The sequence below is a fragment of the Mirounga angustirostris genome, unplaced genomic scaffold (genome assembly GCF_029215605.1).
Source record: "Mirounga angustirostris isolate CCGP_5_RB_7025 unplaced genomic scaffold, mMirAng1.0.hap1 SCAF_10, whole genome shotgun sequence".
In the NCBI taxonomy this organism is placed as follows: domain Eukaryota; kingdom Metazoa; phylum Chordata; class Mammalia; order Carnivora; family Phocidae; genus Mirounga; species Mirounga angustirostris.
In genome coordinates, this window is record NW_026991718.1 from 114373104 (window position 1) to 114391676 (window position 18573).

General features: G+C 36.7%; 1 protein-coding gene across 7 annotated transcripts in view; it reads left to right on the forward strand.

Moving 5' to 3' along the window:
• The window catches only part of ITCH (itchy E3 ubiquitin protein ligase), a 121956-nt gene that overhangs the window by 78915 nt on the left and 24468 nt on the right, over positions 1-18573 (forward strand). For all 7 annotated transcript variants that reach the window (XM_064573050.1, XM_054510057.2, XM_064573051.1 and 4 more), the window contains 4 exons: positions 507-681; positions 5220-5289; positions 8454-8538; positions 13395-13523. In XM_064573050.1, the coding sequence (XP_064429120.1) occupies positions 507-681; positions 5220-5289; positions 8454-8538; positions 13395-13523 (459 nt within the window). The remainder of the gene's footprint in view (positions 1-506; positions 682-5219; positions 5290-8453; positions 8539-13394; positions 13524-18573) is intronic.

Here is an 18573-nt window from a genome sequence, read left to right on the forward strand (position 1 = left end):
ACGCTCAGTGGGGAATTCTGTCTCTCCCTCTCCTCCACCCCCTGCGCACTTTCTCTCTCTCTAAAATAAATAAATTTAAAAAAAATTTTATGCACCCATTTGAAATGATCAATTATAATTTTGTGGTAAAAGTGCTTTTTGATATTTCTGAAAAGCTGTATATACAATTGTGTCCCTCCCTATTAGGATTTCAACAGTCAAAAGAACGTTGGAAAGAAAATGAGAACTTTTTTCTTAATTACTATTTGAGACTTATTCACTAAATATACACTGTATTTTTAAAACCTGATACATCTTAAATTTTAAGGAAAAATTTTTAAAAACATTTCTTTTGTGTTCACTTAAGGACCATTTAAAAATATATAAAATAAAAGAGTTCAGGTAAATCAAAAGTACTTTAAGGTAAAATCTTACCAAACCTGCACCAGGGCCAAGATGAAGTTCTATTTAGTTCATATCTAGATCATAAGTAATTATTGAATTAGGTTGTTTTTGTCCTGATTTAGCTGGGAACGGCGGGTTGACAACATGGGACGTATTTACTATGTTGACCATTTCACAAGAACAACAACGTGGCAGAGGCCAACGTTGGAATCTGTCCGGAACTATGAACAGTGGCAGCTCCAACGTAGTCAGCTGCAAGGAGCAATGCAGCAGTTTAACCAGAGATTTATTTATGGGGTAAGTAGTCTGTTACACTATAAACTTAATAAGTATTTGTTTTTAACCTTTTTTTGCAAGTGAAATGTTAAGTAATAAAAGACAAGTAAGGGGCACCTGGGTGGCTCAGTTGGTTGGGCAACTGCCTTCGACTCAGGTCATGATCCTGGAGTCCCGGGATCGAGTCCCACATTGGGTTCCCTGCTCAGCGAGGAGTGTGCTTCTCCCTCTGACCCTCCCCCCCTCTCATGTACTCTCTCTCTCATTCTCGCTCTCTCAAATAAATAAATAAATCTTAAAAAAAAAAAAAAAGACAAGAGGGCACCAAGTTGTTGCTGTTGATAGATATTATGTTTAGACCTTGTCTTGAGTATTCTGTGCATGTGATCTATTCTTACCTCTTTGAAAACTTCTAAAGTTCAACCTCCTTTGCTTTGTTAATGTCAAAAATAAAAAAGAAGTTAGGACAACTTAAAATTCATGGACAAAAGGATAGTAAAAATAAACCCAAGTGGTTTGAAGAGAATTAAAACAGTTCTAAATTTAATACTCCCTAGCTTGGCAGAATATTTGAAGGTTTGGCTCTAAGAGCATCTGACTATTAAGTGGTTATATAGAACTAATGACAGAATTGAATCACTTTGTAACATATGAAAGTACAGTTTACCTAATTAATTGGTGCTCTGGGAGACTAAAGGAATTTGATTCCTTATATGAATATGCTAAAAATATTATTCTAGCTTCAAAACTATATTACCTTTGGTATGCATTTCCTTTGTGGAAATGGTTTAAGTTTGTACATATTTTTCTTTAGAGTAATATTGCAATAATAGCTATAAGTTAACCAAAATACATTAATGTTTTGTTAACGCAGTCTTTGGTGCTAGGAATTTTATAGTCTCTCAAATCATAAAGTATTACAGATCTTTTCTCTGAGGAAAGGAAAATAGTCCTTGCAGAGATATGATTCTATGGGCCAAACAAAAGGGATTCATTTGAGTAATATTTAGAACTTAAACTAAAAGGATGCCTGGGTGGCTCAGTCAGTTAAGCGTCTGCCTTCGGCTCAGGTCATGATCCCAGGGTCCTGGGATTGAGTCCCTCATCACGTTTCCTGCTCAGCGGGGAGCCTGCTTCTCCCGCTCCCTCTGCTGTTCCCGTTTGTGCTCTCGCTCTCGCTCTCTCTGTCTCTGTCAAATAAATAAATAAAATCTTAAAAAAAAAGAACTTAGACCGAAGAAAATCAACTCTCCAAGAGTTCAAGAGAAGCTGACCTCCATTTTCATCTCTTCCCCTCTACCACCTTTGGTATCCTCTCTGTTAGAATATATCGGATTAGGGGCGCCTGGGTGGCTCAGTCGTTAAGCGTCTGCCTTCGGCTCAGGTCATGATCCCAAGGTCCTGGGATCGAGTCCCGCATCAGGCTCCCTGCTCTGCGGGAAGCCTGCTTCTCCCTCTCCCACTCCCCCTGCTTGTGTCCCTTCTCTCGCTGTGTCACTCTCTGTCGAATAAATGAATAAAATCTTAAAAAAAAAAAAATACATCGGATTAAATTACTGTCCTCTCTGAGCATTATTTCCCCCCCTTTTCTCCGTATTCCTGTCTATTTCTTGGATCTCATGACCATAATAGTTTTTATTCATTGATTTAAAAATTTAAAAAAATTCATCTTTATTACCAGCCTTCCCTTCACTACCTAGTTATGACTAAGATTCTTGCATATAACGATTTTTCCTGCCACCTTCTCTAGGCAGCTGTCATTTTATTTCTTCCCAGTGGTTTTAGAAGTGAAATTAATTTGTCTCTTGTCTATCTTACCCTACTCATTTTTTTTTTCTATGCTGTTTAACATCTTCCTTTCTTTTAAATTATAATCAGCTTTGGTATACCTGGCCAAATTTCTTCTAGGTTTGAATGCCTAGCTTGCCTGCCTTCTTTAAAGCTATTTTCCACATGGGTCTCCATTGGAAAGAACATGGGCTTTGGAGTCAGACACATCTGGGTTTGAATCCTGGTGATACAGTTACTTTCTGTATATGACTTTGAGAAAGTTACTTAATCTCATCAAGACTCATTTACTTTATCTGTAAAAAGTATAATTAAATTTCCTCAGGAATTTTTTTGAGGATTCTGTAAAACAAAGTTCCTAATATGTTTAGCACATATTAGATGGATAGAAATGTTAGTTTTCATTTTTTCTTTCCCTCATATTCACATTGTAAATGTGCTCTTTATCTTACTTTTACAGTACATCATCTTTTAAAACATTCTTTTAAAAGACTGATTTAGCATATATTTCCAGGGCACCAACAGTATATATTGCTTCATTGTAAACTTCACCAATTTGATGCTCAGAGTCTTTGGAACTTTTCTTGAATTGCAGCTTTTTATCTCATTGTCCATGTTCTTTTTTTTTTTTTTACTCTTATCCAAAATAATCTGACCATTTTTTTTTTTTAATTCTTCCACTTTGCTGTTGTTATAGAATAGTTTTAAATCATAACTTAAACAGTCTATTTTAGCTACCTTTAACACAGACAGCAATATTAACTGAATTGAATGAATTAAACATTCTTACTATCAGCTGCTTAAAAAGTGGTGGAGTGTTGGCATAAAGTATTATAAAGTGGCCTTTGTTCCCCTGGTAGACTCTCATACACCTAACTTTTATTTTTTTTCTTAAGTAGGCTCCACACCCAACATGTGGCTTGAACTCAAAATCCTAAGATCAAGAGTCACATGCTCTACCAACTGAGCCAGCCAAGCATCCCTACACCTAGCATTTTTAACCTCAGAATGGAAATGGTTGATGTTGGAACACTGTAATGGCTCTTTCCCACCCATGGCTTCAATGTCATGTCCCCAGTTTATTTAACTAGGGAAGAGCCTTGGGTCTTAGACTTGGGATGGGCTTGGGTCTTAGAAAATTATCATAATAGTTTGTCATATGCCAGACTTTTTAGATCTTTTCCATAACCAGTATTCAGACCTTTTATAGTGTTTCTTCCTGGTCTTTCTGCTCTCACTACTTTTCATAATTGTGTCTATCAGGAGGAGCAAGGCCAGTTCTTGATAGGTCTATATTCCAAGAGCTGTTTAATCAGAAATAGAATATCTGTCATATGCTTTAAAACTTTCAGTGAGTTACCCAGTTTCTGTAATAAGTCAATAACATGGGCAAAAAACCCCAGAAACAATAGGGGGAACTGCTATAGATAGAGACTTAAGAGACTCAACCAAATGTAATGTGAGGACTTTGTTTGAATTTTGACTTGAACAAATAATCAAATGCATTTAATTAGTGACCGGTTATTAGATGATAAAATTAACATAGATTCTTTGGTAGATGTGATTAACAATATTGTGGTTATGTGAGAAGATGTCCACAAATTTTAGAAAGACCTGCTCAAATACAGAGGGGTGAAATGACTCCATGACTCGGCAAAGAAGAGGGAAGAGAAAATTTGGCAGTCTTGATAATTGTTGAATCTTGGTGCTAGGTATATAGGGGTCACTCTCCTTATTTTACTCATATATTTTTTCCATTAATAATTTTTGTTTAAAAAGCAGTTAGGGGGCACCTGGGTGGCTCAGTCGTTAAGCGTCTGCCTTCGGCTCAGGTCATGATCCCAGGGTCCTGGGATCGAGCCCCGCATCGGGCTCCCTGCTCAGCAGGAGGCCTGCTTCTCCCTCTCCCACTCCCCCTGCTTGTGTTCCCTCTCTTGCTGTGTGTCTCTGTCAAATAAATAAAATCTTAAAAAAAAAAAAAAAGCAGAATCTATTATTTACTCATTTTATCTTACTAAAGGAGAAAGGGTTTAACCAAATCTTCCTGAGAGACCATGTTATCTCCACTTTATTATACATTTAAACCAAAACATATCCATTAACCCTACATAGTCGCTATGGCTTCTGCTTCTCTTATTTTAATGGTTGACTCATTTTTCCAAATGGTTTCCTTTTATCTAGCCAGACTTCTGTCTCTACCAGTGTGGTCATTTGAAACCAGAAGTTTAAGAAGTCTTCTTTACAGATCTAGATTTATCAACTCTTTCCAACTGGAATTCTTTCCTTTCACTCATCTGACAGCCTGTTCTTCCTGCTCCTGCAACTCTTTTTCCACAATGTTTGTATATACCCCATGTTTTGTATATGATTCTTTCTTTTTGAGTTAGAAATACAAGGTTAGTCTCAGCCATCTGATGACTCTGGGTACTGTTGTTTATAAATGACTCTTTGGGGATTTATGTATTTCTCTAATTTACTGAGTTATAGCTGAAGAAGAAAACGATCATTTGAGGGTGAGGATTATGTATTTGTAATATTTGAATTTCAAATAATTTCAAGCATTAATGTTTACAAAGATTTTTTTTTTCTTTCTCCAGAGTGTATTGGCATATATCTGTTGACTGTGTGACACATCTCTAAGATGTGAACTCTGTGTTACATTGCACATGACCAGGGAAGACCTACCAGAACTCGTAACCTTGCTTTCAGGTTATCTAGTTAGGTTGTTCATTAATTCACCTTTTTGTTGTTGCTGTTGTTATTCTTTTTAGAATCAAGATTTGTTTACTACATCACAAAATAAAGAATTTGATCCCCTTGGTCCCCTGCCACCTGGATGGGGTAAGTCACATGATTTTTTTCATTGCATTTGTCATTTTAAAATTCAGATATTTATAGATGATAGCCTGCCCTTGCTTGAGTGAATATGTGGGAAGTTTTTGGATGTGTTAATTTAATTCAGAGTGCCAAACAGGTATTAAATTTCCTAGAAGTTCTAAGTTGACTGTCTTAATAGTTAACTTTTATTGGAATTCAGAATTATTTTACTCTTTTAAAGTTTAAAAATATTTTTGTCATCATTAGGATCTTGCTCTTTTTCCTAACTTTAGCCAGCAACACTTCCCTAAAATATTGTCTCTAAAGACCCAATCCCAGCTTACCCAGGTTATCAGAATTTTGCCTTGCTTATTTTACATTCTGCTTATTTTTAGGTTTCACACTTCTGAAGTTGAGGTGTACCCCCCTTCCTAGATGAGTTCATGATCACCCTGTTACTTAGATTGAACACTGCTTTACAATTCTCTGCCTTTGGGGCACATGCCTTATTTGTGTAATGAGTGACAACACTGGTACTGTAACAGATGAAACCCTACCTGACATATCTTCAGGATTGACCCAGAAACTAAAACCCCAATTTATAATCTATGTTTACATTCTGAAATAGACAGCATTATTTTTGTGACACGTTATTTATTTATTTATTTTTAAATAGGCTCCACGCCCAGCGTGGAGCCCAGTGTGGGGCTTGAACTCAGACGCTGAGATCAAGACCTGAGCTGAGATCAAGAGTCAGATGCTTAACCAACCTAGCCACCCATGTGCCTCCATGATATGTATTTTAAATCCAGCTTCCTCATACTTTCAGACTTCATGTGCTAGGACCAGACATTACCACCTCACAAGCTGACAATGAAGAATTTTTAATACATGCAAACTAAAGAGGCTGGAGAAAAAGAATGGTTTTGGTTCAACAGTGTAGTCTAATAGGGCTTTATATAGCTGGTTTTACCCATCAAGTATAAAGATACTTTCTCCTTTTGAGAGTTGCTGTGAATACATAGAACAGCAAGAAGCTTCTGTTTTTTTACTGTTTTATTCATCAAGTCAGGAAGGGCTCTAATCTGCATTCACTTTGCTATTCAGTAATCTCAGTATTGTTTATCATGTGACTTTTTTCAACAAAGTAAAATCAGCTCTAAAGCCACAGTATTTCCTCTCATTAAAAGCAGATGAGCCTTCATTTGCAAGTGCATCCACCTTTTGAAATGTTGTTTTTCACAGCTTCTTCCAAGAAATGCTGATATCAGCAGTACATACTTAGAACATATATAAGAAAAGAAGTTTTCTATTGAATTTATCCTGCTTCATGTTAATTTTTGAAGAGAAAATTTCTGGCCCTGAAGTCTGAACTTACGTGGCAGATATGCACTTAGGGTATTATTTTTAGATTATAAAAATTACTTTAAAAATTATTTGGATACAAATATATTTTAAAATTTTATATTTGTGTGACTGCCAAGAATATTAACTAACATTATTATGTAGCCAGCTGTACCACTGTGGATGCTTCTTTTTGCCTTAGAGACAGACTTAAAGTTGGTTACTTTTCACACTCAAGATGCCATGACCAGTGAAGCCAGTGTTAATATTCACAATGTGTCACAAGATGCAGAATCCCATTTATCTGTATATTACGCACACTTGGGGTTCTGTTTCCATTTTAGGCTCAAGTGAGGTAAGTAGCTGAGATGTTAGGATGGGGTTCAGGATACTCACCAGTATATCCCTTCTAACCTCCCATATCACCACAATACTCGAAATCATGGAGTTAGTGCTGGAGATACAGTTAAAAGTCACCAAATACTAATTTGACAAAACTATATAATTTGGCTAAAGACTTGTCCTGCAATAGCTTGCTCAGAGAAAGAGCCAAAGGATCTAAATAATTGTTATTTGAAAAATAGATATCAGGGGCACCTGGGTGGCTCAGTCGTTAAGCGTCTGCCTTCAGCTCAGGTCATGATCCCAGGGTCCTGGGATCGAGCCCCGCATCGGGCTCCCTGCTCCGCGGGAACCTGCCTCTCCCTCTCCCACTCCCCCTGCTTGTGTTCCCTCTCTCGCTGTGTCTCTCTCTGTCAAATAAATAAATAAAATCTTAAAAAAAAAAAAAAAGATATCAAAGGGATAAAAAAAATGGCTTTATCAGCTTAGAATTTAACCTTAAAATTTTGTTTGAAATTGCTAATTTTTAGAAACTATGCTTTTAAAAATGTTGGAATCCATTCTATATTCTTCATTACTTCACTTACCTCATTTGAAGACATCTAAAAAAATTCAGGTACAGGAATTATCTTTTGTTGAAGAATTAATTGGTAATGGAATAGAGAATTCAGTAGTTCAAAACAGCAGAACTTAAATTTTCAAGGACTTTTCTGTTATTAAAAGAGAAAATGATATCCATATGTCTTCTAAACCTTACTGAGAAAGCTGAGGAATACAGGAGAAATTTTGTAGAGCAGGAATAAGACAACAAGAAGAATCCTAAAGCAAAGGTAGATGGGGGAAAGAAGTAGCAGTTTCACTGAGCCCTTTGCCAGGCCTTTGTGTAGAACATTATTCTACATATTTAGGATTTGGGAACTGAGTGTATTAAGGAAGAGGATATATTTTGAAACCGTGTCTTCCGTAGTTGAATAACGCCTAGCATATGACAAAGAAACAAGTTGTATCCCTCCCCCCATTATATTGTAAGAAAGGAGGTGATGTGGTATGCAAAAAAATGCCTGAATAGAGACCTGACTTTCCATCCTATCACTGCTACTCAATTCTGAGATTTTGGGCAGATCACTTAACCTGTCCCAAGTTTCCCTATCTTCAAGATAAACCATCTACTCCTGGGACTGTTAAGGATAAAATGAGGTCATGTATGAAAAGTTAAAACATTAATTATTCTTGCTGCCTTTGGTTAGATTGAACAAAAAAATCCTGTAGGCTAGGCATTGTGAATTAAATCTGTTTAGCTTCTAGAATGTAATGATATTTGAATAACTCTAGCAGGTATATGAATTTAAAAGTGAAAGAATAAATTAAACCTTTTAAAGTTGTGATTTGAAAGCTATAAAATCAATGCAATGAGAAGTGGGCAAATTCAGCACATTTTATTTTAGTTTGTGGAAGAAGACTATGCCAACCCTAATGCTTTGCCTTTTTGTTTTTTCTTTAAGAGAAGAGAACAGACAGCAATGGTAGAGTATATTTTGTCAACCACAACACTCGTATTACACAATGGGAAGACCCCAGAAGTCAAGGGTAAGAAACTTTCAGTTACTAGTATATAGATAATCTCTTAAAGATTGTACTATATTTTTCTGACTCAGTTATGGAAAAAATCCAGTTACAAGTTCTTTCCCCAAAGTCCTTAAACATTACTCACCCATATCCTTTAGAAAGAGAAAAAAATTACACTATTACTGTCGTATAATGGATGTGGGTTTCTTGAGAGTAGGGGAAAAAAGTCATTGGTTTATACCAATATACTATGTATTCAAATATTCCTATTTATTATTAGTAAGTCCAGATTAGTAATTCTAAAGCAGGGTTTTACAACCTGAGATCACTGGAGAAAATTCAGGAAATATGTGACTTAGGGGGAGTAAATACAGATTTAGTTTTTTAACCTTTACCTGAACTTGAATGTTTCCTTCCATTGTGATCATAAACTACAACCATAGTAGAATTAGCAGTGCCTAGGACTTTCCCACCAGTATAGAAATCATAGATTTTTAATAGCATTTTGCAGTTGTTGCAGTTATCTCAAAATACTATTTACACATATTGCAAGAACTTGCTAGTTAATATATTAATAAAGAGACACATACTGTTATTACAAGTTTTCCTTTTTTATTGAAGTATAATTAACATACAGTATTAGTTTCAGGTATACAACAGTGATTTGACATTTATATACATTATGATGTATATAATGTATATACAATATAAATGTATCACCACAATAAATCTAATTACCCTCTGTCACCAAATTATTACAGTATTACTGACTATATTCCCTTTGCTGTACTTTACATCCCTGTGACATTTATTTCATAACTGGAAGTTTGTATTTCAAAGACAAGTTTGGCTTTTTAATGTTTGGTAACTGTGTATATTCTTTCTTTTCTCTTTCTTTCTTTCTTTCTTTCTTTCTTTCTTTCTTTCTTTCTTTTCTTTCTTTTCTTTCTTTTCTTTCTTTCTTTCTTTCTTTCTTTCTTTCTTTCTTTCTTTCTTTCCTTTCTTTCCTTTCTTTCCTTTCCTTTCTTTCCTTTCCTTTCCTTTCTTTCTTTCTTTCTTTCTTTCTTTCTTTCTTTCTTTCTTTCTTTCTTTCTTTCTTCGAGAGAGAGAGAGAGAGAGAGAGAGAGCAAGCGAGCACAAGCAAGGGGAGCAACAGAGGGAAAGGGAGAAGCAGGCTCCCCACTGAGCAGGGAGCCCACTGTGGGGCTTGATCCCAGGACCCCGGGATCAGGACCTGAGCTGAAGGCAGACATTAACCAACTGAGCCACCCAGGCACCCCTACTTGCTTTTCTTTGTAGCATTATGTAATAGTACTTGTATTAGTTTGCTAGAGTTGCCCAAAATCAAGGTATAGGCAGGGCTTTGCTCCCTTGGAAGGCACTAGAAGGATTTGTTCCAAGCCCCTCTCCTAGCTTCTGGTAGTTTGGTTTGTGGCAGCATAACTGCAGTCTTTGCATAGCATTCTTCAGGTCTGCATGTCTCAAGTGTCCAAATTTCTTCCCCTTTTTATAAGGATACCAGCCGTATTGGATTAATGGCTCACTGTACACCAGTATGATCTCATCTTAACTAATTATGTCTGTAATGACCCTATTTCCAAATAAGGTCACATTCTGAGTTACTGATGGTTAGTACTTCAACATAGGAATTTGTGAGTGGACACAATTCAGCCCATAATGAAATCTAATACTGTGCATTTATCAGACCACCAGAGGGTTCTATTCTGCAAGGAATTTGGCAAGCTATAAAGCCAGAGAGCAATCTCCACAAGAAGGCCCTCACTTCAGACATCAACCACAAACTGGGAGATCCCCAAAATTGCTCTTCAGACCAACTGGGTATGAATTTAGGGGTTCCCACAACCACTTTCAGGTTTGATAACTCACTTGAGAGACTAGAATTCACTGAAGCTTGTTACACTCGGTTACATTTATCATACGGAAAGGATACAAATTACAGGCAACAGAAGGAAGAGATACAGGACAGAATGTGAGAAGGATCTAAATACCCAGAATTGATGTGGAATAGTATACGTGGAGTATTGCCAACTAGGGAATCTCACCTAAGTCTTTTATATCCAGAGTTTTTATTGGGGCTCCATCATGTACTGCCTGCATAGCTAACCTTTAGCCTCTAGCCCTGTCTCAGAGTTTGAGCTAATATCTTCAGTTTCTAGTTACTCCAGAAGTTGGAATTGATGTGAGATGTCCCAAAGCCTCCATCATAAATCACATTGTTGACTGGTGTTCAGAGTTCCCAAGCAAACAGAGATATTCCTGACATGCAGGACATTCCAGAGGCCTAGAGATCACCTCCCAGTAGCAGAGGGCAGAGACCAGACCTCTCTTTTGGTATGATTAATTCTTCATTGGTATGATTAATTTTTCATACATCCCTTGATTGAAAGTTAAGAACCTTTGTTCTAATGATATGCTTTAAATTTAAAATCTGTTTCTGGGGCTCTGGGTGGCTCAGTCGTTAAGCGTCTGCCTTTGGCTCAGGTCATGATCCCAGGGTCCTGGGATCGAGTCCCACATCGGGCTCCCTGCCCAGCGGGAAGGCTGTTTCTCCCTCTCCCACTCCCCCTGCTTGTGTTCCTGCTCTCGCTATCTCTGTCTCTGTCAAGTAAATAAAATAAAATCTTTAAAAATAAATAAAATCTGTTTCTGGATACTAATATCACAACATTTTTTTTTTTTAAGATTTTATTTATTTTTGACAGAGAGTATACAAGCCAGGGGAGTGGCAGGCAGAGGGAGAGGGAGAAGCAGGCTCACCGCTGAGCAAGGAGCCCATGCGGGGCTCCATCCCAAGACCCTGGGATCATGACCTCCTGGGATCATGACCTCCTGGGATCATGACCTGAGCCGAAGACAGACGCTTAACCGTCTGAGCCACCCAGGCGCCCCTATCACAGCATTTTTTATGTTGTTACCATATTTAACTTAAATATATTCACTTTCCCAAAAAGGAAGAAGAATTTCAAAGGTAACATTTTAAATTGCTCTGTAAAATTCTATCTTGAAGGACAGAATAGACCATGTCACCTTTCTGTAATTTGCTACCATTTTTTGTTCCTCCTTAGACTTTTAAAGTGTCAGGGCTAAAGTGAGAATCATGTTACTAAATAATACAAATGACCCAGTTCTATCCAGTTTGTTTTGTTTTCAAGACAACAGTTTGTCACTGAGCTTATCTTGAAAATATAACAAATAAGTGTTACCTTTTAAAAATTTTTTGATCATCTATTTTATCTGACATTTCTATTCAGCTCCGTGAATAAAGCTAAATGTTCTTAACCTTTCGACATAGTTTACAAAATACTGTTCTGGACAATGGTTCTCAGCCTTTTGTTCTTCTGAAGCACACTTTTTTTTTTTTTATGTTCTGAAGTACACTTAAGGAAAATGACAATCCTGTCAGCAATAGTGGCTCTCTCAAACCAGTCAACCGAAATGCCCCCAACCCCTCCCTTTCTTCCTTTCTGATGTGAACTTGGACATTACCATTTTCTCTCTCTCTCTCACTAAACCCACCAGGTGAGAAAATTTGAAGCTGTAGAATAGAGGAAAACAAACTGGCAAATATGGGTAAAAACTTGGAACACTTATTATACTTAACTAATTAAAAAGAGTAGCTGCCATTATGACAACACACAGATACAAACTACAAAGGAGGTATTCAATAATTCTCTACCCATTCTAGTGGAATATTTTAAAATGTAAAAATTTCTTAGGTTCACAAGTAAGTAGTTTTTAATATTTATGCTTAATGGCCCAATTATTTTAATATATAACAAATAAAAATGCACTATTGCCTTATAATCTAGTTCCTATTTTAAAACTCATGTAGTATTTGCAGGGTGGGAAGTTGGTGCCAGACACACAAGCTGAAAAACTTGACAAATGCTGTGCTGGCAGTATGAAGGAAGTACTTTGAGAGACTCAGAGAACGACCAATATATAGTAGGGGGAATACTAATAGTTACAACTTGAGGGCTTACTATGTGTGAAGCTTTTTACTTATATTGTCTCACTTATTCCTCTTACAGTCTTACTATATATACATTCTTAACAAACTGAAGTTGAGAGAGATTAACCAAAGTCTAAAGATAGGTATTAAGGAAGTGGCTAGAAATACTTCAGAAAGAACAGTTGAATTACCTTAACAGAGGAATAATTAAGATCTTCTGGACAAGGGGAAAGGCTTCACTTGGAGGTATGACAGATCATGTCTTGTTTAGGGAAATGGTGAGTCACACTACACTATGAAATCACAGGGTTCACGGAAGTGAGTTGGAGTTAGAGTGCAGAGTTAAACCTGAAAGGGAACGCTGAGGGCAGAGTGAGTGCCGGCTGTTTAGAGTTCAGGGCTTATCATTGGTAGTGTGAACAGTGAATATCACTTTAAGAAGAGAACTAATCATGATCAGATCTGTGTTAGTACTCTGTCAGCAATATGAAATGAGTATAGGACCAGAGTGAGACTAGAGGCAGGAAAACCAGTTTGGTGGCCATTATGAAATTTTAGAAGAGAGATGAATGATGCCAGGTTAAAGATTTTCTTGGGGATTGAAAAAGCGATGAATATGAAGGCTTCTAAGGCAGAATGGGCAGAACTTGGTTACCAAAAGCTGTTTAGGTGGGTCATTAGATGGGGATTACAGGCCAGGTAGGTGGAAACTGAATGGTGGTTCCATGAACCTATTGACATGTTTAACATGCTTGTAGAATATCTATAGAGAGAGGTCTAGTAAGTAATGGGAAATACTGGACTAAATGATCTAAATGATGCTGCATTCATGGATAATTTTTGTTTTGTGTACTTGGGAAACAAACAGGTCAACATTTTTTATTTGTATGCCTGTGTTTTGTAGCCAATTAAATGAAAAGCCCTTACCTGAAGGCTGGGAAATGAGATTCACAGTTGATGGAATTCCGTATTTTGTGGACCACAATAGAAGAACAACCACCTATATTGATCCCCGCACTGGAAAATCTGCCCTGTGAGTTTTCTAAACATTGTAGATTAGAAGACTGATCCTAAGATTTTGTTATGAAGATCTGAATTAGCAAGGAATACAGTTCTTACTGTTTCTTGAGTTGAGTTGCCCAAAGGTCATTGTTCACTAAATATTTTGTATTTTTATTACCCTATGTATTTATCACCATATTTTCTCCTAGAGACCTTTCATATGTTATCTATTCACACAGCACTAAAAGGGTTATTTAGAAATTATCAGTACAGTACTGCTCACCAATTAATCCCTGATTTCTGATGCCTGCTTTCTTTCAATTCTCCAATTTGTTTTTCTTTTCCATATTTAAAAAGTAACTTTATGTTTTGTTTTGTTTAACATGTTTTATTAAGGTGTTTTTTTGTGGTGAAATACAGCAGAGTTTACCATTTTAACCATTTTAAGTGTACTATTCAGTGGCATTAAGTACATTCACTTTGTTGTGCAACCATCAACACCATCCATCTCCAGAAGATTTTTATCATCCCATACTGAAACTCTATGCCTATTAAACAATAACTCTCCTGTCCCCTTCATTCCTTAGCCCTTGATAACTCTTAACACTTCCTGTCTCTATGAATTTGACTGCTCATATAAATGGAATCATATGGTATTTGTGCTTGTGACTGGTTTACTTCACTTAGCATTGTATCTCCAAGGTTCGTCTGTGTTACATTTGTATCTGAATTTCACTCCTTTTTAATGCAGAATAATACTTTAGTGTATGTATATACCATATTTTATTTATACATCTGTTCATGGACTTTTGGGTTGTTTCAAACATCTTTTGACTATTGTGAATAATGCAGCTGTGAATGTGAGTGTACAGATACCTGTTTGAGTTTTCGTTTTCACTTCTTTTGTGTATAGTACTCAGAAGTGGAATTGCCCGGTCAATGGTAATTCTGTGGGGGTTTTTTGAGGCACTTCAAGACTGTCTTCCACAGTGGGTATACCATTTTTACATTGCCACCAAAAGTGTACATAGGTTCCAGTTTTTCCATATCAACGGTTGTTGTTTTCTGTTTGTTTTTTAAAAATGTCAATCTGATGGGTATGAAGTGGTATCTCATGGTTTTTATTTGTATTTCTGTAATGATAAATGATTTTGAGCATCTTTTCATATGCTAGTCGACCAAATATTTGTATATCTTCCTTGAGGAAATGTCTATTCAACTTCTTTGCCCATCTTTGCATCTGGTTGGTTGTTTTTTATTTATTTTTTTTAAGATTTTATTTATTTATTTGAGAGAGAGAGAGAGAGCCTGAGAGAGGGGAGGGTCAGAGCGAGAAGCAGACTCCCTGCCAAGCAAGGAGCCCAATGTGGGACTCGATCCCAGGACTCCAGGATCTTGACCTGAGCCAAAGGCAGTCACTTAACCAACTGAGCCACCCAGGAGCCCTGTTTTTTATTTTTTGAATTTTAGAAGTTCTTTATATTCTGGATACTAATCCCTTATCAAATATATGCAAATATTTTTTCCTATTCTGTGCATTGACCTAAGTTTTAGAACTTTAGCTCTTAGGTGTAGGTTTTGGGTCCATTTCTAGTTAATTTTTGTAAATGGTATTAGGAAAGGGTCTAACTTCATTTTTTTGCAAATGGAGATCCAGTTTTCCAAGGACCATTTGTTGAAAAGACTGTCGAATGGGCTTGGCACCCTTGTCAAAAATTCTTTGACCATATGTATATATGCAAAAGGTTTATTTCTGGAGTTTATATTTCATTGGTCATTATGTCTGTCTTTATTCTAGTTCCACACTGTTTTCATTACTGAAGGTTTTACTAAATTTTGAACTCAGGAAATGTGAGTTCGCCAAGTTCTTTTTTGAGATTGCTTTGGCTTTTTAGGGTCTCTGAGATTTCATGATTTTTAGGATAGAATTTTCTGTTGCTGCAAAAAAAATTGTCATTAGGATTTTGATAGGGGTTGCATTGAATTTGTAATTCTCTTTGGTTTGTTTTGACATCTTAACAATATTATGTCTTTTAAGCCATGAACATAGGGTGTCTTTACATTTATTTGTCTGCTTTAATTTCTTTCAACAATGTATTGTAGTTTTACAGTATGCAAATCTTTTACCCCCTTGGTTTAGTAAATTCCTGGGTTTTTTTTAATGCTATTTGTAAATGGAATTGTTAAATTTTTTTCAGATTATTGATTGTTAGTGTATAGAAATGCAACTGATTTTTGTGTTGTTTTATATCCTACCTTGCTGAATGTACTTATTAATTCTAATAGTTTTGTTTCGAATCTAGAATTTTCTAAATATTATATAATCTTCAAAGATAATTTTTACTTCTTCCTTTCCAATTTGGATGCCTTTTGTTTCTTTTTCTTGCCTAATTGCCCTGGCTAGAACTTCTAATACTATGTTGAATAGAAGGGAGAGCAGGCAGCCTTGTGTTTTTCCTGATCTTTGAAGGAAAGCTTTCATTTTTCACCATTGAGTTTGTCATCTATGGGATTTTCATAAATGGCTCTTATATTGAGGGAATATACTGCTGAATTGAGTTTGCTAGTATTTTGTTGTGGACTCATATCAGTTCATCAGAAATACTGGTCAGTAGTTTTCTTGTAGTGTCTCTGGCTTCGATACCAGGGCAATGTTTACCTCTTGTTACTTTTTGAATTTTATAATTTCTGTTTATTAAAAGCGTTGGGGGCTCCTGGCTGGCTCAGTTGGTAGAACATGTGACTCTTGATCTCGGGATTGTGAGTTCAAGCCCCACGTTGGGTGTAGAGTTTACTTAAAAATAAAAACTTAAAAAACTAGAAATTCAGGCTACTTAGATTTTAATGAAACTAAAAATTATTTAAATATGGGTATTTACCCCCAAGATACAAATATAGTGATCTGAAGGGGCACCTGCACCCCAATATTCATAGCAGCAATGTCCACAGTAGCCCAACTATGAGAACCCAGATGTCCACCGACAGATGAATGGATAAAGAAGATGTGGTGTATGTGTATATATACATACACACAATGGAATACTACTCAGCCATCAAAAAAATGAAATCTTGGGCGCCTGGGTGGCTCAGTTGGTTAAGCGACTGCCTTCGGCTCAGGTCATGATCCTGGAGTCCCGGGATCGAGTCTCGCATCGGGCTCCCTGCTCAGCAGGGAGTCTGCTTCTCCCTCTGACCCTCCTCCCTCTCATGCTCTCTGTCTCTCATTCTCTCTCTCTCAAAAAAAAAAAAGAAAAAAAAAAAAAGAAATCTTGCTGTTTGTAAGGATGTGGATGGAACTAGAGGGTACCATGCTAAGTGAAATAAGTCAGTCAGAGAAAGATAATTATCTTATGATCTCACTTACATGTGGAATTTAAGAAACAAAACAGGACCATAGGGGAAGAGAGGAAAAAATAAAACAAGACGAAATCAGAGAGGTAGACAAACCATAAGAGACTCTCTCTTTTTTTTTTTTTTTTTAAAGATTTTATTTATTTATTTGAGAGAGAGAGAGCACATGAGAGGGGGAGGGCCAGAGGGAGAAGCAGACTCCCTGCTGAGCAGGGAGCCCGATGTGGGACTCGATCCTGGGACTCCAGGATCATGACCTGAGCCGAAGGCAGTCGCTTAACCAGCTGAGCCACCCAGGCGCCCAAGAGACTCTTAATCATAGATAACAAACTGAGGCTTGCTGGAGGGGAGGGAGGTGGGGGGATGGGGTAACCGGGTGATAGACATTAAGGAGGCACGTGATGTAATGAGCACTGGGTATTATATAAGGCTGAGGAATCACTGACCTATACCTCAGAAACCAATAATGTATTTTAATTAATTGAATTTAAATGTTTAAAAATATTTAAATATGTAAATAACAGATATAAAACAGAAAACCTTAAAATCATAGTGGTTCCTTTATGACAGAAATACGTTTCTTTCCATCATTAAGTACACTGCTAATAACCCGTGGCTCAATAAAGTCATGAGAAATTCGGAAACATTGTATTTTTAATGATAATAAAAATACACCATATCAGAGTTTGTGGGGTTTAACAAAAATAGTCCTCAGTGGAAATTTTCTTGCTCTGTATAGGATTAGATTAGAAAATAAGAAAGGTATAAAATCAGTGATCACTGCTTTCACCTTACTCTAAAAAGTTTGTTAAACCCCAAATAAGCACAAAAAAGGAAATAAGCATAAAAGCAGATATTAACAAAATGAAAATGAAACTATAGAGAACTCAGAGCTAGAAGTTGGATCTTGAAAAAAATAATATCAATAACCCCTAGTAAACCTGAGGAGAAAAAAAAGAAAACACAAATTAATATGAAAGTGAAAGGACATCACTACATATCCTGCACACATTGAAAGATAACAAAGTGTATATTGAACAACTTTATGCCAAGAATTTTTATTTTTATTTATTTATTTTTTTTAAAGAGAGGGAAGGGGGGAGGGGCAGAGGGAAAGGGAAAGAGAATCTTAAACTAAGCATGGAGCCCAATGCGGGGCTTGATGCGGGGGGCTTGATGTGGGGCTCGATGTGGGGCTCAATTGAAGACCCTAAGATCATGACCTGCGCCAGAATCAGGAGTCAGACACTTAACCAACTGAGTCACCCAGGTGCCCCAAGAAGTTTGATATTTTAGATCAAATTGACAAATTCCTTGAAAGATAGAAGTAACAAAAATGAACACAAGAAGAAATAGTAAATCTAAATAACCCTATATCTAGTAAAGAAATTGAATTCATAATTAAACAATTTCCCACAAAGAAAGTTCTGGCATAGACAGCTTCCACTGGTGAATTTTATCAAAACTGTAAGTAATAATATCAATCCTATTCAAATTCTTTCATAAAATACAAGCAATGGGAACACTTCCCAACTCATTGGGAACTCCCCTCCCCTCCTTTTCTTTTCAAGACTTTATTTTTTTTTTTTAAGATTTTATTTATTTTTTGAGAGAGAGAGAGGCAGGGAGAGAGGGAACACAAGCAAGGAAAGCAGCAGAGGGAGAAGCAGGCCTCCCGCGGAGCAGGGAGCCCGATGCGGGGCTCGATCCCAGGACCCTGGGATCATGAC